Here is a 23,617-nt window from a genome sequence, read left to right on the forward strand (position 1 = left end):
CCAACTAAACATCTCATTACATTCAGTACTTCCTTACATTTGTCCACTAATTTCTGTATATGTAGTGTATGTATATGTATGTAAGTGTTTCACTCTCTCCAATTCTTGATTATATAATTTTAATTTGATCTCATTACCAGTTCTTCTCCTTGTGAAGGACATTGTCTTTGTTTTATCAACTGAAAATTTAAATCCCCATTTATATGACCACGATTTTCAGAATCCCCTCTTGCAGTTTTTTTTTACAATGAATTCCATATTTCTTCCTATTTTCCAAATTGCCCCGTCATCTGCAAACAGCGAAAACCCCAACCCATTCTCTAAGTCCTTAAATACGTCATTTATCATTATTGAAAGTAATAAAGGACTTACTATGCTACCTTGAGGTGTTCCATTTTTAACACCAATTTTCTCTTTCCTATTCTTACCTGTATTGATCTTTCTTGTAAAAAATTCTTGATCCATTTATACATTTGACCTTTGATACCTAATTTACAAAGTTTGATTAATAATCCCTTTCCCCACATCATATCATATGCCATAATGTGCTATGGGCATTAAAATCCCCACAACATATCACTTTCCCTGCTAGATTTACAGAGAGTTCATCTATTACTTCTATTGATAATCTTTTACATGGATTGTAAAAGTTAATTATTTTGATATTCCCTTCTTTTGTCCAAATTTCAATTATTAAATATTCTAGTTCTATTCCTTTCCTCAAAATTCTATATTGTATTCCTTGTTTTACAAATATATTGCACCCTCCCCCATTCCCCTCCTCTCTATCTCTGCGTATACTATTGTATCCTTGAATAACAAAATCTAATTCCGGTTTAAGCCAAGTTTCTTGAACACATATGATTTCTGGTTTCTTTTCTAAATGTTTAATGAATCCTTTAAACTCTTGTCCATTTGCTATTAAACTTCTTGCGTTCCATTGTATTATTATCAGGTTATTCTTTCATCTGACCCTCCCGGCTTCCCGTCTGTTTCCAGTTTTTTGTTAACATGCTCTCATGATATATCTTTTATACCCCAAAATTGTTCAGCTCCTCTCACAATTATTTTGATCTTATCTGTTTTGTGTTTGACTTGGTCAGTACAGTTGATTACATAAGCTATGAACAAGATCAATTTATCCCCTGTCAATGCTGTGTCAGATATCTCTCTTGCCTCTTCTCTCAAAGTTTGTTTTTCCATTCCTCTTTGTCCTTGTACTTTCTTCACTGCCTCGGCATAGCTTATGTTGTTAACTGCTTTAACTTGTTGTATTTCTACAGCCCTCTTCCTGATTTAGCATCCACCATATGTTACCCTATGTTGACCACCACAGTTACAACATTTCTGTTGCACATTTTCTCTGCATTCCTCAATTCTGTGATCCACTCCACATTTGGGGACACTTCTGCTTTCTTTTGCACACCGCTGCTATGTGCCCGTATGTGTTGGAAAAAAACAAACGTGCACATTCCTAAGGTCATGACAGGTGACACTCATTGCCCTTAAGGCCTATTTCTGTTTCAGTGTCGGTCACCTAGTCAACGAACTTGTAGAGCCTATTTGAGGATAAGTAACCCTAAAAAGGACAGAAGTGTCAGTCCGACAGACAATGGGAGATATACGACTGTGAGCCTGCAAGCGAGGGTATAAATGTCACGAAACTGAGAGACTCTGCGCTCTCAGCCTTGAACAGTTGATGGTTGTTTGCCCACTTGCAAGTGTTTATTAAACCTTTAAAATACTTTCTCTTGATTTTCGAGTCCTTCTTCACAGAAATTGCCTCCACACCGTATTTCTGACATTTATAACAACGGAGCGGTGGAGGAACATAGGGCCTGACTGGGAAGCTCATGCATCCGATTTTCACTTTTTCTGGAAGTACAGATCCATTAATCTCCAAAAGAACAGACAAGCTCTCGACCCTTTCACCATTCCATGTCCTTAGCAATCTCTTCAATCTACTCACCTCGCCCCCATAGATACTCCTTTTGAGTTTTTCCAGATCTTCATCAACAGGAATACCTGTAATCACTCCTCGTGTCACTCTGTCTCACCCAGCACCTTTATTTCACTGACCATTTGCTTACAAATGTTTTCAACACGCAGAGCTTTGTTTTTCTGTTCTTCTGTTTTACATATTATCAACAAGCTCCCATCTCTCAAGACCTTGGCCATTTCCACATCTCCTATCTTCTTTTTTAGCTCTCTCGATAGTGCAATTGGATTTAGATTAATATCCTTGTCTTCCATTCTGAATTTAACGATTTTAAAATCCTCCCAACTCTCCTGCCTTCATCTGAACTGTTCTCATCTAAGCTTCGTTTATTGCTTTGATTCGCAAACAAGCACATTTCATCCATCCTGGTTCTTCCCCCTCCTCCTCGCCATCTCCCACTATAAACTGGAGTCCAATCACCCAAATCTAAGCCTATATCATTATCCTCTACCTCTACCTGGGTCGCTATCCTGATCCAGTCACAAACCAGTTTATGCCAACCGCAAAGTCCGATGTCCAGAAAATCGTAGTCAATAGCCGAAAAAAAGAGATCAAAACAATCAGTTTACGCTGATACAAACAAACGAAAAAGTAATTTTGTGATGTGTTGTGACCAATTGGAAGATATGACGACATGCATAGAAATCAAAACCTTTGTAATGACAACTTTTCACATTTTGTTCAAATGTAAGAATGCAAGCATGGTGAAAAATAGAAAAGGTACTTGCCAATGAATCATGTTTTAAACAGTAAGAACTGACAGGCCAGCCAATTTGTGGTTTATTAACAAGGGGTAATGTACACTGTAATATGAATTCATAGAAAAAGCTATTTATTCATGTACAAATTACAAATACATCAGCTGTTTTCTCCACTCTTTTGTTTAAATGTACAGAAGTTTCTTCTCTCCCATCGCTGTCCCATAGCAGCTTTACAACCTGGAAAGACTTTTCAGTAATAAGAGAAGCATGGAAAATAAAAATGCATTTCAGTCATCTCAACATACCCTACGTATGTGCTGAAGGAAGGAAAAATACCAAGAAAGTCTTTTAGTTCTTTGTAAGACACATGAGACTCGGCATTGTCTTATGTCCCAGAAAACAACTAGTTTTATGATTGCATTTTACCATTCTTACAAAACAAAGACAAAATCCAACAAAAAGCTTATTCCAAAGGCTTTACATCATCATCTTTCTTTAGAACATTAAAATGTGCATATAACATGATTTGGTGATGCTGTAGTGTAGAAACAAGCTTTTCTTTATGGCAGACAGAGGAATGGCTGTAGAGGACGAGAAGGAGCAGACAGTTGGTCTCTTCACATAATTAAATATCCACAATCAGTTTGACTGGGTAGAAATTAACAACTGGATCCCCCAGCACAAGTCCATAGAGTTTGTTGATATGTCAAAATGAGCAAAATGGCCTCTATAACACACATAAAACGCCACTTAAAAACAAAATAAGAAACAAACTTAGAAAAGCAACAGACAAAACATACATTTTATACAATTCTGTGTTTCCATCCCCCACATAGGCACCACATATTAGATTAAGTTGAATCTTCATCTCAAGTAAATTACTGTTTGTTTCATGTTGTGTACACAGTGCAGAATATATGAGCTTTGATTAAGTAAGTGTAAGTGTGTGTGTGTGTGCGTGTGTGTGTGTGTGTGTGTACTTGTTGTATTTCTATACTTTTAAGGACCAAATGTCCCCTCATGGATTTAAAAAAAAAAAAAAAAAGTGATAAAGCTCTTGAAGACATACTAGTTCATCCAAACCTCTTTGGGTTTTTCATTTAAAATTTTGTATTAAGATGAGGATTAGCTTTAGGTCAAAGTTGTTTGGCTTTGATTTAGTATTTACCTCTTAATGTTAACAATTATAATTCTAAATGCATACATCATAATTCAACATAAATTAACATGACTCATCAGGGACACCATCTAATGCTGAGCCAAGTAAGAAAGTGATATTTTAGTTATTCATATCACTATAAATACATAGTGATATGAATAACTAAGGACTATAAATACATTGCTGGAAATTTTGTGAGGATTCTTTCAAGCAAACGCTAGTAGCGGGGCTCAAGGGATGACAATGTCGGCTGATATATGACATTTGTGATCCTCTGACTTTCCCTCTAGCGCCACCAACAGGTTGACATTTATGATTTTCAGTATCAGAATTATAATATTATAATTATAATATTATATAGTATAAAAATTATAATTTGTCCAAGACTTTGGTTTATGACTACACACTTCCAGAACTAATGACCTAATCAGCCTCAGCCGCGATTTATTTTTTGTGTTAATTAGCAAATGCTAGCATGCAAACATGCCAAAACTAAGATAGAAAAAATTGCAAACATTATACCTGCATGTGGCTTAACACTCATTGGCTATGTCCAAAATCACTCCTTATTTACTACCTGGCACATTACATTTACCCTTCGCCATTTTATGCGAGTTTCTGAATGTTATACATAATACCCTTCAAACTTCCTATTGGAATGAAAAAAAGCTGTCATGCTGGCATGTACGCTACTTTTTGGTAAATATTTCTCATGGTTGTATTAGGAGATCTGGTACAGCGCTGTCACTTAAGCTTAAGCCTTACTGCCAACAGTCTAAAAGTTGCTTCCAATCTTCATGGTAAGCTAGGCTCTAACTGTACATAAAGCACAGACATGAAATCTTCCATCTAACTCTTGGAAAGAATGCAACTAAGCATATCCCAAAATGTCAAACTATTCCTTTAACCAAATATACCAGAGCAAGTTTCAATGTTAACAGTGTAGGATGTGAAAATTCATTAACAATTATACTGTTATACTTTTTTACAAAATTAGGCCTTAACATTGAGAGTATTTTGTAATATATAGGAAGGGTTTATTTAAAAATCTCCACATTGGAAAACCACTAAAATTATGAAAAACACAATACAACACAAGTACTCTAAAAAAAAAAGTGTGTTGTAGAACAGAAGGGAATAGCAGGAAGTGAGTAAAAATACATGACATTGGTAAACAGCAGATCTGTATCTGCATTAGTGATTAGAATAAGGATTAGGTTAATTCAGAGGCAAGGTTCAATGTTTATGTTCTTGAGGTTTGATTTGCTTTAGAGTTTGGGCAAAGATTAATAAATTGCTTTTCAACAGTTTAAAGGTACACTTCCTGATTTCGTTATACGACTCCAAATCTCTAACTTTCCTCTGGGTCACTTTTGTTGATCAGCTGTGAAGTGTTTTGGGATTTGGGAGGGCTGCTGGACATTTTAAAACAAACCAGGGAGTTCAACTTTAAGGTTCGTGCTGAGGATTTTGCAGAGGCTGAATGTCAATGGACGTCCTCACAAGTATAGTAATACAAGCTTGTGCGTGTGGTTTTAGTGTCTCTTGTCACCCCCTAGTGTCCGTCCATGTTCACTGTGTGTGTTGATGTTTGGTGTGTTGCTGCCTCCACACAGTAGTTGGGTTTGTCAGAAACAGTGAAGCCCGGCAGACACAAACACTGATAGGAGCCCACTGTGTTGATGCACTTTGCATTTTTACACAACGACATCCGATTGTTTAGCTCTGAACATTCGTTCACATCTGTGGACAGAGGAGGACAGAAATGACATAAATACATGACAGACATGACAAAAGTTATGTTAGTTGTTCTGTGTTTTAGGTGTGTGTAACTGCCCTCTTACCAACACAGGCCATGTGGGTCAGGTCCAGGGTGTATCCATCAAAGCAGTCACAGGTGTAACCCTCCTGAACCCGGACACACCGACCGTTCTCACAGCCATTCAGTATCCCACACTCCTCTGCTTGCAAACCCTCAAATGCCTTGAATGGATCTGTAGCACAAAAACACAAACCAACTCCTGAACTTGCCTGAGAATCATCATGTTTTTAAGTTTTCTTCGGTATCAAAATAATCCAGTGATAGCTGTCTGTACATTCATGGGTACACTGCAAACAGGAGCTGATCAGAGATCATTCAGCACACTTTAATGGTGCCAATTTTCCAAAAGATGTAAACAAATATAGGCCAAAAAAGCCCCCACAGAGAGTGAGATCACAGTTAACTGACTCCATGGCAACGTTATATTGTACTTCCTGTACACTGTTCAACTTTTGAGTACACTGATCAAATACATGGTTTACATGAGTGGTGCTCAATCTCAATCATTTTCTACTGTGAGACATCAGAGACAAATGTTTTCTTTCCAGCTGAGGATTCAGCTATTGCAGGACTGGAATCACGACTATGGGAACTCATTCTAACATGATAGATTTATTATGACAAGATGGCAGTAAAGCGCTTTGAAATGAGAACACAAGTCAGTGTTTGTCATCAGAGAAGCTGAACCTGCATAATTATGATGTACTGCTCAATAATCAATTTGCTTTGCAGTTCACAGTACATTTTGCTTCACTTTCAGCAGTTTGTAGAACTCATAACTGTCCAACCAACTGTAGATGCCCAGTATAATACACACTCAGATTCTCCACTGTATTCTCCATTGTTCAGTATGGTATGTAAGGGATAATGTACAGCGAGCCGGTCATCCCCTTCAGGGCAATGAGAGACCCCTTTGCTTCGCGTCGGGGTGCGGCATCGCCCTGTTGGGGATTCTTTCACAACAATGACCCGCCAGCTGTACATTACCCCGCTTATTACACGGCTACTTACTGAAGAAATCTATAATTTGACACAAAAACGGTCCGCCAGAGTCCGACATCAGCGCTGCGCCCATAGCAATGGTCTGCTATACATAGCAACGTTGCTTCATTTTGTCACAAGATAAAAGGTTGGGAGCCACTTCCTTTGACCGCTACCTGGATAAACTCTATATGTAACTTTTACAATTCTTTACCTTGACCACGTTACTAGCAAGAAGTTAGTAAAGACCCGAATAAAATCTAATTCTATAAAAACAATTCTGTGTTTCAGTGCTATTCCTCTGTTACTGTAAAGGATGCATAAAATACAAATACTCACGCTCCTCATTCTCGTAAAAAGGCAGGACAGTCTGCTGCTCAGGTGACGGTGAATAGTCTGGGCTCACTTCATATTCATGGACTGGGCTAGCAACAAGGGCATCATGACCGTACGCCCGCCGTCCGTCAAGGTTACACATGGATGCATAATCCTCTGAGAGAAAGACACAGAGAGAGAAAAGACAAAAAAAGTTCAATAAGAAATGTCAGGAGCTTCAAAATTCTTCAATAATTAAAAGATCTGAGAACCCAGAGATGACTAGTCGACTCATTAATTATTGGTTCCCCAGACTTGTTATGGCTCTATGTATGCTGAACATTTTTGTCTGTATTTTAGTATTGGTGTAAATGCAGCTATGGCTATAGGCAGGGTCTGAAATTGACTTTTTTCACTTCCTGCCACTGTGGCAGACAAGTTTTTTTTTTTCCTGCCACTCAGAAGTTTTATCTGACACTTTTGAAATCTCTGCACTAAATGAAGGAATAACATTGTAGATCTGATGTCATTCAATGTTCAATATATTTCACATAAAAAACATTTTATACCTGGTAAATTACAGTGGTCGAATTACACCGTGGAGGGAGGGTAGTGTACACAGTACTTTACTGTACTTTGTTATTGACATCTATAGTGGTTGTTTGCATAAAAACACACAATTAAAATGATTATGATTATTTAAATATTTGCTTTGATTAAAAAAATCTTGGCAAGCTCCTTAGAGCTAGTGTTGGGAAGTTAAACAAGTCATAATTCTCTCTCTAATATCTATTTTATATTGATGTGAAAACATCTCCTACAAACAACTGGTTTTATTCAAGTTTCTCGCCAAAAACTTAATTTTACGAGATTTCATTTGAACACATCATAACCCAGTAGTTTTTTTCCTGAGCAGACTTTGAACGTCTCATAATAATAACTAAATGGCACCCCCGTTAACGTTAGTAGCTCCGCTATTTATCCAAGCAGAACTGTGCTGCCCACCTGCTGCTGACAGGTAACGTTACTAACTCTCCTCCTGCTGATTTCAACACGGGTGTGTTGTTCACAGTGTCGCATTATCAGGGAGAAGTAGGGTGCGCCCCTCAGGTTTAGTAGCGCCACGTTGTTGAGCGCTTTTTTTTTCGGAGAGCATCAATAAGAGGAATCGATAGTCACAGAGACATGAGATGCCAAGAAAGTAGACAACTACGGTTCTCTACTCCCATCACTAGCATTTTCCCTGTCTGCCAAAGTGGCGGGTGTCCTGATGATTTCACCTGCCACTGCCAACAATTTACCCACAATTGGCGGGTGGCGGGTGGCGGGTGCTAATTTCAGACCCTGGCTATAGGGAATAGGTGATGAAGAGTGTGTGAAGAGTCAGGGACAGTGATAGGGTGGCCAATATTAAAAATAAATCAATGAATTAAATTTAAATTTAATTTGCCATTGGTGTGTATGACTAAATTTAGTTAAACTCAACACATAATACAGGGTTACACTCACAAACACTTGGTCTTTGGTATGAGGAAAAAACTACCAGATGATTTGATTCCAGCAAATCATCTGGTAGTTTTTTTATTTTGTGTCTTACAGTCATCGCTGAGCTAAGAATTGCATTTACAATTAAAAGAATTGGCCCACTGTAATGGAAACATGTTGGCACCTCAAATGCTCAACAGCCACTTTACATGAGCGAGTTCCCTTGTGTCAGTGCTGGCAAACACTACTCATCAAACAAAACTGGTACAACAGAATGTAAGACATAGACATACATCATGATGTACGTGAGCCTGCGTTAACAGTACATACATGAGAGCAGTGTGTGTGTTGTTGTGTAGTGTGTACCGGTGTTTCTGGGTGGACACAGGGCACAGTCCATGCCCCAGGCTTCTCCATACAGACAGCAGCACTCTGTGTATGTGGTCTTCCTGTTGGGACCTAGCGGCCGCGTGCACGCCATAGCTTCTGTCAACGTCTGCCAGCAGATACCCAGGTAGTCTATCTGCACAGCCTCATGTTGCTCTGCAAACACACACAACGCATTACTACATAACACAGTCTTGCGAGTTATATGCTCTGCTTCCATCGAAATAGGTTTTTGTCAATTAATTGAAATGTGATTTATACCAAATACAAATAAATTAAGTAAATTTCCATGATTGGGCTAAAGCAATAAACTGAATCAATTTGTCAACATGTCATCATTCATTTGTATTGGCTAGAAATGTACGGAAGGCGAGTGACAATGGTAGTTAGTACAACAAGTTCAACATATTTACATTTAGTAAGCCTTACATTTGAGATTGTGATACTAAGATATTGAAATTTGATTTGGTCGGTAAGTAACTAAACAATTAGGCAACATAATAAACAAACAACAACAAAAAAGGGGTCGTGTCGGGAAGGTAACCCACAAATTGCAAAAACTTGCAAAAACTCTTGCAAGACTCGCTGCCTGATGACCTATCCTAACCTTAACCATTCCAGGTCAATGCCTAAAGTTAACCATTCCAGATCAATGCCTAAAGTTAACTATTCAAGGTCAATACCTTACCATAACCATTCAAAGTCAATGCCTAACCTTAACTATTCAAGGTCAATGCCTAACCTTAACTATTCAAGGTCAATGCCTAACCTCAACCATTCGAAGTCAATGCCTAACCTCAACCATAACAGGTCAATGCATAACCTCAAGCGCTCGCATATGCGTGTTCGCGTGTTGCCGCTGCCTCTCCTCCTCTGCCTGCCTGCCTTCACTCAGACAAAGTGCGCCTTCTCAGCTCGCTCCACCTATAGACGTGAACGCGCGCTCACTCCACACTGCAGAAGAGTTAGTTTAGCTCTGAGAATATCTAGTGAACGTTTGTGCAGAAATAACTGCTGCAGCTCCACCAGACCAACAGAGGTTTCCCGTGTCTTGTGAAGTGACGGAGCTCCTCAGCGAGTAACGTTACCATCTCGTTACCGACCGGGTGCCAGTGTCTCCCTGCTCTCTCGGCTGCGGGCGGAGAGAGCAGGGAGACACGCTGCAGAGCCCCGCTGCATCAGCCTGCGCTGATGCAGGAAAAGCCAACACTAAGATCAGATCTAAATCATGTTCATGGAGAGACCTTCGTCTGGTCAGCTAACATTACTGCCAAGCAGCTGAAATATAGAGTGATATTGTGGTTTTAGCTGACGTGTGTCGCCTCACTGTTTTGAGCGATGCTCGTTCGGGTATATTTAGAGCGAGCAAGTGCGAGCTCGGCGCTGACTTTCGTTGATTTCACGGCCACAGGTGTCGCTGTTAAGAAGCATTTCTGAAAGTTACAAATAGTCCCTTTAACCATTCAAAGTCAATGCCTAACCTCAACCATTCCAGGTCAATGCCTAACTTCAACCATTCAAGGTCAATGCCTAACCTTAACCATCTTGCGAGAGTTTCTCAACTTGTAGGTCACCTTCTAGACATGAACACAAAAGGTAATGACTTCGCACAATGCAGTTCAGTAGAAAACAAAAAAAATCACACGAAATTAAAAATGACCGACTTCCTGTTGGGTTTAGAGCATGGCCTCTAGAGACTTTTTTTTAAGTCTACATGTGATACATGTGCCTACCAAATTTCGTACATCTAAGTGAAACGTACTGCTAGGGCTGCTTTGTTGAAATTTTGTAGGGGGCGCTATCGGTCCCCCTTGCCCCACCCAAGCACAAGAACTATATCAGATAACATATTTTAGCACTTTTAATGCTTGTGCCAAGTTTCATTAGTTTGTAAGCATCTCTAGCTCTTGAAAAAAAACTTCCTGTTTCACGGCAAATGATGTGTTGCCAAGGCAAGGGCGTTCAATGCACTATAACGCTTATAACGCATGAGGAATTTGGAGCAGATTGCTTAATGTAAGCCAAAGTTACAACAACTTCCTGTTTTTTTGCAAAAGGTGCTTTGACTTTGAAAACTGTTAGGGGGGCGCTATTGAGGCAATTTGCCACCCCCGAGACCCAAGTCTGACACGTGCCAACTTTCATAGCTTTGTTTGTAGCCAAGGCACCTCAAAAATGCTCTCAAGTTCTAAAAATAAAAGTCATAAACAATAATCCTTACAGTTTCAATAGGTCCTCGCGGACTGACAGTCCTTGGACCCCAATAATAATTAAAGCTGCAAGCCCTTGCATCTTCCCGTGCGTCCAGGCTACTGGCGGAACGCTGGTGGACATGGCCAGGCACAGTGAAACCGGACCACTGCTGAGAGCAATGATGCCTATGATGGTTTACTGAGATTTTATTTTTTAGGGAGTGATGCACAGCCTTGGAGTGAGCACTGCCAGAGTTGTTACATCAAGTCTAACCATGTAATTAAAGTATTAATTATTGGAAAGGAATTTGTTTTTGGGGCCAAAGTTTGACAATTTGTTGGCTGAAATATTGCGAAGACTTTAAAAATACAGAAACTAACATAACATGGGGATTGGAAGAATTTCCGTTATTTTTTGCAAGTTCAAGAATTTCCTGAAGGGACATTTTTAGAATGTGTGCATGGGATATAAAAAAAGCCTTTCTTACCAGCCACCTCAGAAATGAAGACACAGCGGTTACTGTTGGGGTCCAACACCATGGGATGTGTACAGAAACACATGTATGAGCCATCTGTGTTCAAACACTGTCCACCAGCACACACTGACTCATCCAGACACTCATTGATGTCTACAGGAAAGAAAAGCAATCAGAGAAATTTAATGGAAAAATATCTAAGAGGACTTTCTTCATGTCAGCTGCACTTCATCGCCCTACATTGCCTTGGATCAATGCATTCACACAAACACACACACACACACACACACATACAAACTATTCAGCTATAAATACCTCTTGTGCCGAAAACCCACTCTTGCCAACCAATTTAACTCCCACTTCCTCACAAATGCTTGCTCCTACAAAAACAGTTTTTGCAGCATCAACACACCAGTGAATGAAAACCATCTTAATGCTAGGTTAATTACATTTTTCAGGTTGAAGATTATAAAAAGTGATACATCTGTTTAACCCTTGCTGCCATCTGTAGTGCCAGGCAGTAATTGCTGCAATGTTTTTACAGTTTTTTTCCCTCCATCACAGCTGTGTGGTAAAAGCTTTAATGTGTAGCACTCTTCACTGGTCTTCTCTTAATTTACCATGAAAGACCTTCCTGACTGGTGGATGTCTCTGGTGCGCATGCTCTGCCCATAGAGCATGCGCGTTAATATTCTGCAAAAGTAGCACAGTGAGATGGCCAACAAGAAGGGTTGTGTATATACTGTCCATATGTAATAAACCCTCAACCGCGATTGGCCGGGGTTTCAGGGCCTTAAGCAGGAAAAAGCGAATACTGCTTTTTTTCATGATTTTGAAACCTAATTATCGATATTTGTCAATTTTTTTAATCATTCAAATTTGGCTAGTTGGTTAATAACACATTTTTCTGTGGTGTGACAAACACAACACAGGTATTTTTGCTTTACCCATACTTTAAGGTCAACTTGCTAGGTTTTTCTGGAGCTTTCAACAGCATCTCACGGTCCTCACACACACAGTTTTTTCCTGAGCATTTTTAGGATTTATAATCTGTGCTTTCTTCAAATTTTAGAGTGAGAGTTAATTCTTGACCTTGAAAATAGTAGTTTAACAAAATAATCTAAACTAAAGTTCACTTACTAAGTTACTAAGTTACTTAAGTTTTTTTCCAGTTGAAAAAGCTCCCTCTCTCTTTTCCTTTTCACTTTACAACCACAATCGTTAGTAAAAGGGGGGGGGAAATGCACAAACGTTTATACATCAAAGTTACATCACTTTGAGCAAATATGATAAAAACCTATATTTATAAAACTGTCTCATTTTACAGCTAAACAGTATACTACAAGATGTTTCTGAAAACATTTGAGGAAAGAAATATGCATTACAGTAACATAATATTGATTCATATTTGATCAGCGCTGCCTAGTTTGACCGTTTGATCAGAGATTATTTTCCAAAGGTCAACACATTTTCATTCTCACACTTAATTTGAACTAGAATGTTAATGTCTTCAGTCTTTTAATTTAGAGTATTCTATTTAAATATGTGATTGTCGTGTGACCTGTCCAGGGTGTACCCCGCTTTCACCCAATGTCAGCTGGGATCGGCTCCAGCCCCCCCCCCGTGACCCTGAATAGGATAAGCGGTTACAGATAATGGAAGGATATTTAAATATTTATAACCTTTTCACATTCTCCACAAACGGCTATAAAGCCATGCACTGTGAAAGTATTCTAGATATTCACTAAACTGCCACAGAAACGTTTTGAGGTTGCAGCCTGAATCCTGTTTTTGATAGCTTCGCAGCAAAAATATAACACTGTAATTCAAACAGGTATTAAAAGTAGATGTGCATTCCTCCTGGTTCAGACATCAGTCCAACCTGTGGTTGGTCTGCTGCCGTAGCTACTGTGCTCTATATCCTGCCCTGTCTGATTGGTGTGTTGTTAATGTAACAGATCAGCACAGCACTGGTCTGGTTATGGTGTTTCTAAGCTGCAGCAGGGAGAGCAGAACATTCAAACACACCATCAGATTTGACAGCAATTTATCAGCAAAGTTTTCAAAGGCAATGGAGGAACCTTTTTCTCTCACACACACACACACATATGCATACACAGACAAAACACACATAGCATTTCTGTTTGCTGTGTATCACCCTGACCTCTGCACTCCAGTTTGGCAGCGTCGTAGTCCTGTCCGGTCTTGCAGTAACACTCGTAGCTGCCCACAGTATCCAAACAGAAGCCTCCTTTACACACCTCATGACCAAACAGTGTACATTCATCTGCATCTGCAGGCAGAGAGAAGAGAGTTTATGTTGGCTTTAAAAGTGTTACGATGGAGAGTCCAGGAGTAACTGTACTGTGGCTTTATGTAGAAGTACAATGGATCCATGTGGGATAGCTGTAACATTAACATATTTAGGTATAATCTCCATGTAGCATTAATGTAGCATTAGCATACAGACACAGATACATTATATCATCATCCTCATATCATTCTCTCTGCGTCACCTGTCTGATAGTGCTCCAGGAAACAGACACACCATATGTATTTCCATGTAAACCATATCAGCAAACAAAGTGTGTTAACGTTTATAACTAAGTAATTCCTTATAAACAATAACAAAAGACAATTGTGGTTTCATATAGAACATGTTTTTTTGGGGGGTTTTTAACCCCGGGCTGCTGCGGTAAGGACTCAGCCTTGGTACGTGGGATGCCAGCCCTACCAGGTGAGCTACCGGGGCGCCCACACAGAACATGCTTTAGTGTTTGCATTGAATGTTTTGATCAACGTTGTCTCCGTGCAACCCGTTCTCACTCCCAACTCTAATATATATTATATCTATTATAATATTAATTCATATATTAATTACAATTAAGTTATTAATTAATTGACACACAGCGCTGAGCTACATCTCAAATTAATCTTCAGGTTCCCAGCTTTCAGACGTCTATGTGACATATACTGCTGACCTGCAATCTCCCCCTAATGACCCCCTGTTCCCCTAAAAAAAAAGACAAAAGTGGGTCTAAGTGGGTCTCAGAGGGTTAAGTCATGTACAAGTAGCTTAGTTTTACCTTTGTAGCTGTCAGCTGTGGGGACTCCATACAGTATGTCTCCATTGGGAATAAAACCTTTTCCGGATGGACACATCTGATTGAGCTGATCTGAAAGGGAACCAACATGGAAGTTTGGAGGGTAAGAGTCCATCGTGCACTGAGGTGTGTTTGCGTGTGTGTTTGCATAGTATATTCTGTAAGGTAAACTTAAACTGTGAATGTTTGGTCATGGTAGGTGCTTCCTGACATTTTGTTACCAGAATAATACAGAAGAACAGAAATGGACTAGTTCTTGGCTAGGAACAATTGCAAGGCAATCATTGGAGACTGCCGTTACTGCCACCCCTCTCCAACTACTGTCCTAAACTGGCCACTCAGTCAACTTGGAAAATGTGTTGCTCTGACCACAACTGTAGATCAACTTTAAGCCAGCTTTGAAGAACTGAAATTCTAAACTATATCATTAATCCACATTAACTCCATAAAAGTAGTCCCGCGAATAAAATAAGAACTTCTTGGTGGAAACCTGGCTTAAGGTATTAAAATGATGCTTTTAAAATCTTGTGGTATACTGTGTTACTGAAATATAGCCAAAGGGTGTGTCTAGTAAAAATACTGAGATACTAAGAGTGTATCTGTGTTTTATCGTCCAGCTTCTTTTCTACTTCTTCCTCCTCCTCCTCCCCTTACCCACCTGTGCCGTTGACAGGACAGGGATACACCTCACAGTTGTCACCCCATCCAGCTCCAAGTGTGCAGCAACACTCCTGCAGGGTGACATGGCTGGTCAGCACACTCTCACACAGGTTCTCATTGCTCAGATGATAGTAGCACTCCTTACGCTCCACTGATGACACTGAAAGATGAATAAAGGAAGAGAGGGAGAGAAGAAAGAACAAATGAACACCTGATCCTCGAGTTGGCCTCAAATCCAACAAGTTGTTTCTGTCATACTTGGTGCTCCTTATGTGCAATGCTGCCAGAGAGATAAAAAAAAAAAACTTTCTTCAAGCTGCATTGCACACAATAGAAGTTTTGAATATACCAGTGAAGTTTTTCATTTCTCATCAGAGATTTTCCCAACTGATTCAGAGCAAGATAAGGTGTAAAGTTCTGAAGTGAAATAGTTCGGCTGTGGAACCACCTGGTCCAGTTGCCAGAGGAAAGGCTGAACAAAAAGATCTTTAACTGGGACACAGCACCCATGGTCAAGAGAGGGATCTGCAATATTTTCTCTTTCTGATTTACATTTCATTTTCAGGAATAATTTGCAGTGTAACTTAAATATAGTCAAACAAAAACTACTAAAGCTCCATTAGGAACAATGGAAGGTTGAGATTTGGAATAAGCCAAAACTCAGAATCTACGTTCAAACCAAAGAGGATTATTACACTGAACCTTATATCAAATATAATTTACAGCGAGGGCAGAGGTCCTTACAGGTATGTGATCAGTTAAGAACTGCTACCTTACAGCTGGCAATTGAAGTAGGTAGATACAAAGGTACACCTGAAGAGCAGCGTTTGTGTTTTTTTATGATCTTGGTGTGTTTGAGGATGAATTTAATTTTATGTTCCATTGCCCTATGTACAGTGACTTGAGAAATCATCTGTTCAATTGAGGAACCCGGATCTGTTTAGGTTGTTTGAAGGTTATATGTTGAGTTGGCTCTTTAATGAGGAGATATTTGTCTCACCAAGATTAATATAAAATGCATGGGAACTAAAACAAAGAACACTGTATCCGTCATAATAAGACCTTTTTGAAAGGGAAATTGAATGTTCTGACATTTTCTTATTTTCTTTCTTTCTTTCTTTCATTCTTTCTTTCTTTCTATGAATTTGTAGAACTGTATGTTATGACTGATCATGTGGCCATCCTGGTTGTTGTTGTCCAGTGTCTTGTAAGCCCATACGGGCTGGGCACGAAATGGTGCAGGACATTCAAATAAACAAATCAATCAATCAATCAATCAATCAATCAATCAGTTAATATAAAAAACTTGATTATGTGGTTTGTGTGTATGAAGCATCACTGTACATGAGTCAAGAACTCAGTAGCAACCTTCAGAATTGAGACTGAATTAACTATTGGCAATCAATTTTCCTGTTTCCCTTCTGTACCAATGAATGTGTTAACATTACATAATTTTGGAGCCCCTTGAGGTATTAATTATCGTTACATATTTAGGTATCATTTAATGCATTTATGCTACACTACTGTATGAAGTTTGTGTACCTCAATTTACTGACTTGTATGGAGAAATGACAAAAAAAACATGTAAACACCCTGATGTCTTCATTTGTACAGAAGCTGAAGGTGGGTCACCTGTGGCGATGGGCTCACACTTGGCGATCATGACGTTGTAGTCCTGGCCGCTGGGACACACGCAGTGGAAGGAACCATCAACATTCACACACTGGGCTTCTCCACACACGCTGCTCAGCAGCTCACACTCATTAACATCTGTGGAGAAGGAACACAAGAACATGTTGATAAATGTTATTTTGAATTAATCTGGTCATTGGTCTATTAACAATCAAGACATAATATGATTGTGCATCAAGTTTGCAAAGTGGACAAGAGGTGGGCAAGTTCAGTAGCTGTTGCAAACAGGATGAAACAAGATAAACATGAAATATGTTTCTCCCCATCCTGCCCCAGATACGCCCCAAATACTCCCAAAATGTTCCAAAGCACCTAGCACCTCTAGTGGGCCAGCATTTCAATGAGCTACACACATTATCCATTAATTTTTCGCGATGATATACTGTGTATACGTTGGGGTGACTACAGTAAGTGAGTGATGCATTACGTTTGGCCGAGCAGTTTCCACATTAATACGTTGGTTATTGTTGCATTTGTTGGACAAATTCATTTTAAATGTGGTATCAATGGCTTGTTGAGTAGCACATCCTGACGTCAAAATGTACAGCCTCTGTTTTTGTGGCAGAACAACAAATTCTTCCGACATTTTGGTATTCTTTATCTTATTCTCTTTATCTTTAAATTCACTTTACACGACTGGTATGGCACAAAGATGGGAGAAGAGTTTTCATTCAAAACCCTTTGTCACCTAGAGCTGACTAATGTGTTCGGCAGTGCGATTCAGTCTTACACCATGTCTCCTCTTTGCCGTCGGTGCAGTGAAAGCAGCACATCAATATTGGATGCGTTCAGCCACAGTATTGCTTTGCAGTGCTCACGCAGGAAGAAAATAGATTTGAAACATAAAAACACTTTGGGTCATGGTTACATCGTGGTTACGCCACCCAAAGCGCAAGTGAAATGCGAACCTCTACAGGTACGTGGCCAGAGTAGACAGATGTACTGAAGCGCATCTGTTACGTCAGATGCGCAGGAGTCAGACAACTGAAAGAGATGTGTCCGTCACAGCTGTAGCAGTCAGTCAATCGGTCTGTACTGATCTATAAATGAATGGGCGATTCTTCCAGTAGGTGATGAATCTGCAGCCTTGATTTTAGATTTGAGAAGTGCTGCACCAGAGCACGGTGCCATGATGCATGGTCATCCACTGTGTTAAACCTTGATTAAATAAATAACCACCCACTTCTACACACTTTAGACTGGTCAGTTATATCTCAGTATTCTATTTGTACGGCAGATGTCAGATTACAGGGGCTCATGTTTTGTTAGTGAAATGCGTTATAATGCACTGCAAGAAAAGGCATCTACGGTCTCACATCATCTACCCTAAGATGTGATCAAACACACTATGATGTGATATAGCAGAATTCTGACTGAAATAGTCTTATATTGGTCCAGTCATATAAACAATTTCAACAAACTATAATTGCTTGGATTATTCATTTGCTCTTATTGAACAAATGCTATTGTAGCCTAAATTTGATACACGACCGCATGCGGTGGTTATTGTGCCCATAGATATAATATGTAGGTCACTGTGTGGCAACATTAAAGATGCAACATTTGCAGAATGAATTTGGACTGTAAGTATCCTCACAAACAAAAACTCAGACCAAATGATGAATAATCAAAGACTGTATTTTTGAATTATGATTATTCACTAATTATATTTGTTTCTTGATCACTCCATGAGGTAAGAAACCTGAAGAGAAGAAAAATCAAAGCAAAATCCATTTGACTTGATATTTGGCACACTTGATTCTGTTTGGCATGGGAAGCAAAGGCGGTCTGACCAAGTAAAGGGGACTCTGGCCTGATGTCTTGAGGTGAAGTATAGCTAAACACACTAGAGATACACAGATTTACACATTCAAGAGCATTTCAAACCATCTCTGTGACAGCAGAATCACACAGCAAGGGGGAAAAAATATGATATTCTTTGAAATAGTGAAAAAGGACAAAGATGAACCCTACTGAACTATCTTTTTTTTCTATTTCAAGCTTTATTTATCTTAAGTCAACTGAGCCATTTCATTTGGACCTGCATGGATAGTGACAATATCTCTTCTGCTAGACCAATTAATAATTATCATTTCTCCAATGGACCTTCCAAGAAGAGTAGACTCAAGTTGCTGGAAGGTGCAAAGTGACTTAATACACTAGTTTGCATAGAATATTTTGCAATGTGCTCTCACCATCTTGGCTGAGCGATGGGACGTGGGAAGTGTGAAAGGGAGGAGTAGCACTGTTACCTCTTTGGATTAGAGAGTAAGAACTTCAAATAAATGTGTGAATCATCAGCTATATTGCCAAATCTTTGGCCATGAAGGCATTATCATTTTCCTCAATGTTCAGACAAAGTAGCTCGATGGTTTGCTCAATGTTTCATAGAAATACATTTGCTGGAGCTGCTGGAGTTTACAGTTGCTAAACCCAATAACAAAGATGTCAAACTGGTAATATTGCTACAAAGACTCCTTGGGGAGAATGAAGAGGATGAAAGAAGAGAGATGGGAGAGAAGAGAGAAGGGGAAATCACAGGAGGAGAAGGAAAGATATAGAGAGTAGAGATAATGAAGCAGTGTAAAAGTAAAGAACAGGAGAGAGGAAACCAGAAAAAAAGTTGGCTGATAAGAGGAAAGGAATAGATGGAGGGGAAGGAAGACAGAGAGACTGTACACATTCTGAATGGTTAGTGGTACACCACCACTCTTGGTTTTCAAGGATTGTGTGTGTGTGTAAGTGAGTCCATCTGTGGTAGCCGCAGTGACGGTTTGGCAGTGAACAGGAGGCAGCTGGCTGGACTGAACTTCTGTGGGGCCCAGCAGCACTGCCAAAGGACAGATGGGAAGTGTGTGTAAGTGTGTATAGAGCAAATACTGTATTGAGGTATGTGAATAAGAGTGTGCTGGTAGTTCTGTATTTTATGTGTCTGTGTGTGTGTTTTGGTGGGTTAGTCACTGGGAGACCTTTTGTGGGGGAAGTTTTCTATCATGGTTCAGCAGGGGGAAGTCTGCTCCAACAGTCCTTCCTGCTGGAGGAAAGCACACTAGATCGGAGCTGCAGAGGCCCAGTTAATGTGGGGAAACCGCCATTACCCATCAGCTCAGACTCATTCCAAACCAAACTTGAGGAAAACCGCTGATTTTCAACATTAGTTCCATGTATTCCTCGTTGGGATAGTGTGTCTGCATTGCTTGGCAATGTTGCTTTCAATGATTATCTGAGAGAAACAACTAAGGTCACAGCAGGGTTAACACCCTAAATTCTCCAAAAATGGTTGGGGCCTTCATTTACCTCAACGAAGGAGAAAACCAGGCCTTTTTTGAGATGTATTATTAGACTAGAAAAGTCCAGACTGTATGAAGAAAAATTATATGTCCACTTCTGTTCACAAATTGCTTTTAAAATGTTTCAGTTTCTTTAAATGTTTTGGTACATCTTTCAGTAATATCAGTAATAGCTCAAGTTGAAGATATCAAAGGAAATCAGGTTGTTTTTGAAGTTGAAGCACTACAAAACGTCAAAGTGGCAGTTGAAACATACATACTGAAAGAACTTGAGGTGGCAGTTAGGATCGAATAGCTGAAAGAAGTTGAAATCTTGGAACTGCTACATAAAACTGAAGTGTCACCTTAAGTGTAAGCAGCAAGTGAAGTTAAGGTATCAGTTGAAGTGAACGTGCTGAAAGGAATTTATGGTGCTTGTTGAAGTGTAAGGATAAGTGTAAGCAACACTGTAACGTTCAGTATTCCACCTCCAGGGGCAGCCGCCAGAGATCAAAATCTAACCAAAATATCTTGGAAGATGCCTTAGTAAAAGTTCCCATTTACCCAAATGCAGTGATGTTACAATCTTTGGCAATGTGGTTCCAGCCGCGGCCCAATGGCTATCCAAGCCCCAACATAGAGACTCTTGAGGAACTGCTATGGATGAGCCATCCCACATGTTAATTGGAGGTATACATATACAGTATACCTAGAGAGACTTTGCTTACAGTGGGAATGAGGGTAGTGTAAAAGATAGTGTGCAAAACCAGCATAACAGAAAGTTACATGTCATTTATTTATGGCGGAGTGTCGAGGATGAGTTGATTCTCACAGTCTGAGTAAAGAAGCTGCTCTGTAGTCTGGTGGTATGACAGCGGATACTTCTGTATCTCTTGCCAGACAGCAGCAGGGTGAACAGGCCAGCCCTACCACCAGAGGGCAAAGCTTCACCAAAATGTCTGGAAAGTTGCTTTGGCGACACCTATGTTCCTGTCTGCCCAGGCACAGTGAATCTCAGGTGTTTCATCGGACAGCGACATGCTGCTTCATTAGTGCAAGTTACCCCAACATCCAAAAATCAGAGGAGGAAACTTCTTTGTTGCAGACAGCAAATGTAAACATCATATTTGACAATGAACACGTAGCGATAGATGCGAGGCTGGTGTGGAGTGTTTAATTTTCTGTGAAGTATTGTTAAATTTTGCAGCTTGTTTGTCCTTAAATAAATGTATTGACATCATTTACCAGTTTTCTGTCTATTATTTGCAAACTAAAACATTAAGCTGGACCTGGACTGTAAGAATACAATTTAAAGTTTATGTGGGGGTCTGATTGTATTCACATGCATATACACTATAAAACAATATACTACAATACTTCCATCTTAATATACAGTATGCATACCAAAACCTCAACACTTACCCACACAGTCTTGGCCATCCTGGGACTCCTGGTAGCCTTGCTCACAGAGACATTGGAAGGAACCCAGTCTGTTCTCACAGAAACCACGAGGGCCACAGAGTGTCTCATTGAGCCCACACTCATCAATATCTGGTGAACAAACAAACAAAGCCAAGACAAGTCAACATGTTTTTTCCTCGAATGATTTTTTGTTTTCTTTGTGATTTGTTACATCCTTTCCCTCTGTATTATCTGTTTCTCTAACATCTTATTTTATTTTAGATGTTTTCATTTTAAAACACTTTAAATTGCACTATGGTGTATGAACATCTGCTTCAGAAATAAATGCTAATTCCAGATGGAAACTCACATACACACAAACACACACACACTCAGCATTGCACAAAACGTATCCTGTGTTTTCCTAGGCCTTCCAAACAGATCAAAGAAGTGACATGAAAGGTGAAAATTGAAGGGCAGTAGATTAAACAGAATAACCTTGCAATTGAAGCAGCTGGTGTAAAAAGTTGTAAATAAGACACAAATGAGCTGGTTTCATAAACACACACTCACACTTGAGTCACACTCTCATCCCCTTACATAAATCAGGCAGAGCAACAAATATCCCTCCTCGTCTAGACAGTCAGCTCAAAGGCTCCCGTCTGTTTCTTTTCCTCTCATTTCTTTCCCTTTCTCTCTGTTTTTTTCTGAGGCAGGAAATGGCATTAAAACAGCTCTGGCACAGGGGCCAAGACTCATGCCATGATGGAAAAATAGGAGCAGCACATATATGAAAGAACTTGAAGATTTTTTTCACATTTTTCTTTCTTGTTTAAAATGCGTGTTATAGAGGGTAGAAATGGAGGCATGGACATAAGGATGCAGACAATGACAAAGGAAAAGGGGATGGAAGTAAAGAGAAATAAGTGATTGACCATCACTTTAACATTGCTTTTCATTTGCAAACATTTTTTCAGTGTTGATACTGAAGCAGAACTTATCTTATCTTCTAACATAGCATGCAAACGTGCTCACAATGATAATACTAACATGCTGATGTTTAGCAGGTATATGTTAATCATGTTCATCATCTTTGTGGTAACCTTTAGCACTAAACACAAACTGCAGCTGAAGCTGATGGGAATGGCATTCGTTTTGCATACATTTGCTCATAAATCAAAGTATATTGCATTTAATTTCATGGTTTATTTGATAGGGACAGATACAGTGTACATAGACAACTTAAAAACGGCTATCTGATGCAAGTATCATAGTGCTTTTAGCGGATGCTATTTTGCAACATCTGTCCCTAGAAGGGCTTATGCCTCCGCCAAACAGTCAAGTTGCCGCTTACATCCAACATGTCATCACTTCATCATTTTATCCTATTAGACATTTGTGTGAAATTGTCATAATTGGAAATGAATTCTTGAGTTATGGCCAAAAACAGTTTTGTGAGGTCACAGTGACCTTAACATTTAACCACCAAACTCTAATTAGTTCATTCTTGAGATCAAGTGGACGTTTGTGACAAATTTGAAGAAATTCCTTCGTCCCTGAAATATTGCATTCATGAGAATGGGTGGGACGGACGTACAGACGGCGCCGGCGCAGAGGCATAATAACACATCAGTGAGCCACACTGTTGCACTGGGTGACATGCCCCTTCATTACTTTACAACTTCTCTTATGATTTGACGCTATATGAAAATAAATTCAACTGAATTGAATTTAACGCACACACTGTCATTCATTTTGACTCATCCCACATACACTGTCCTGCTGCCACAAACACTCACGAGCACCAAATGTGGATTAATCCGCCGTTGAAAATAGTCCCCAACAAATGCACTATTACCTCCTTTTTAAAAAAAATGAAATTATGTATTTGTGACCAGATTCATCTCTGTATTAGAAACCAAAGGGCTTGTAGCTGAGTGTCACAGACAGTATATAGTACTGAGGGACTAACAC

At 39.5% G+C, this 23,617-nt stretch overlaps 1 protein-coding gene across 4 annotated transcripts in view; it reads right to left on the bottom strand.

Annotated features, from left to right (window-relative positions):
- Positions 1–2,744: 2,744 nt before the first annotated feature.
- Positions 2,745–23,617, bottom strand: part of ltbp1 (latent transforming growth factor beta binding protein 1) — a 109,811-nt gene continuing 88,938 nt past the window's right edge. For all 4 annotated transcript variants that reach the window (XM_037782009.1, XM_037782008.1, XM_037782007.1 and 1 more), the window contains 10 exons: positions 21,665–21,793; positions 16,914–17,051; positions 15,280–15,441; positions 14,604–14,693; positions 13,682–13,810; positions 11,530–11,670; positions 8,829–9,005; positions 7,002–7,154; positions 5,704–5,853; positions 2,745–5,602 (listed from right to left, as the gene is read on the bottom strand). In XM_037782009.1, the coding sequence (XP_037637937.1) occupies positions 5,415–5,602; positions 5,704–5,853; positions 7,002–7,154; positions 8,829–9,005; positions 11,530–11,670; positions 13,682–13,810; positions 14,604–14,693; positions 15,280–15,441; positions 16,914–17,051; positions 21,665–21,793 (1,457 nt within the window). In that variant the 3' untranslated portion in view covers positions 2,745–5,414. The remainder of the gene's footprint in view (positions 5,603–5,703; positions 5,854–7,001; positions 7,155–8,828; positions 9,006–11,529; positions 11,671–13,681; positions 13,811–14,603; positions 14,694–15,279; positions 15,442–16,913; positions 17,052–21,664; positions 21,794–23,617) is intronic.

This window comes from Sebastes umbrosus, chromosome 10, assembly GCF_015220745.1.
Source record: "Sebastes umbrosus isolate fSebUmb1 chromosome 10, fSebUmb1.pri, whole genome shotgun sequence".
Taxonomy (NCBI): domain Eukaryota; kingdom Metazoa; phylum Chordata; class Actinopteri; order Perciformes; family Sebastidae; genus Sebastes; species Sebastes umbrosus.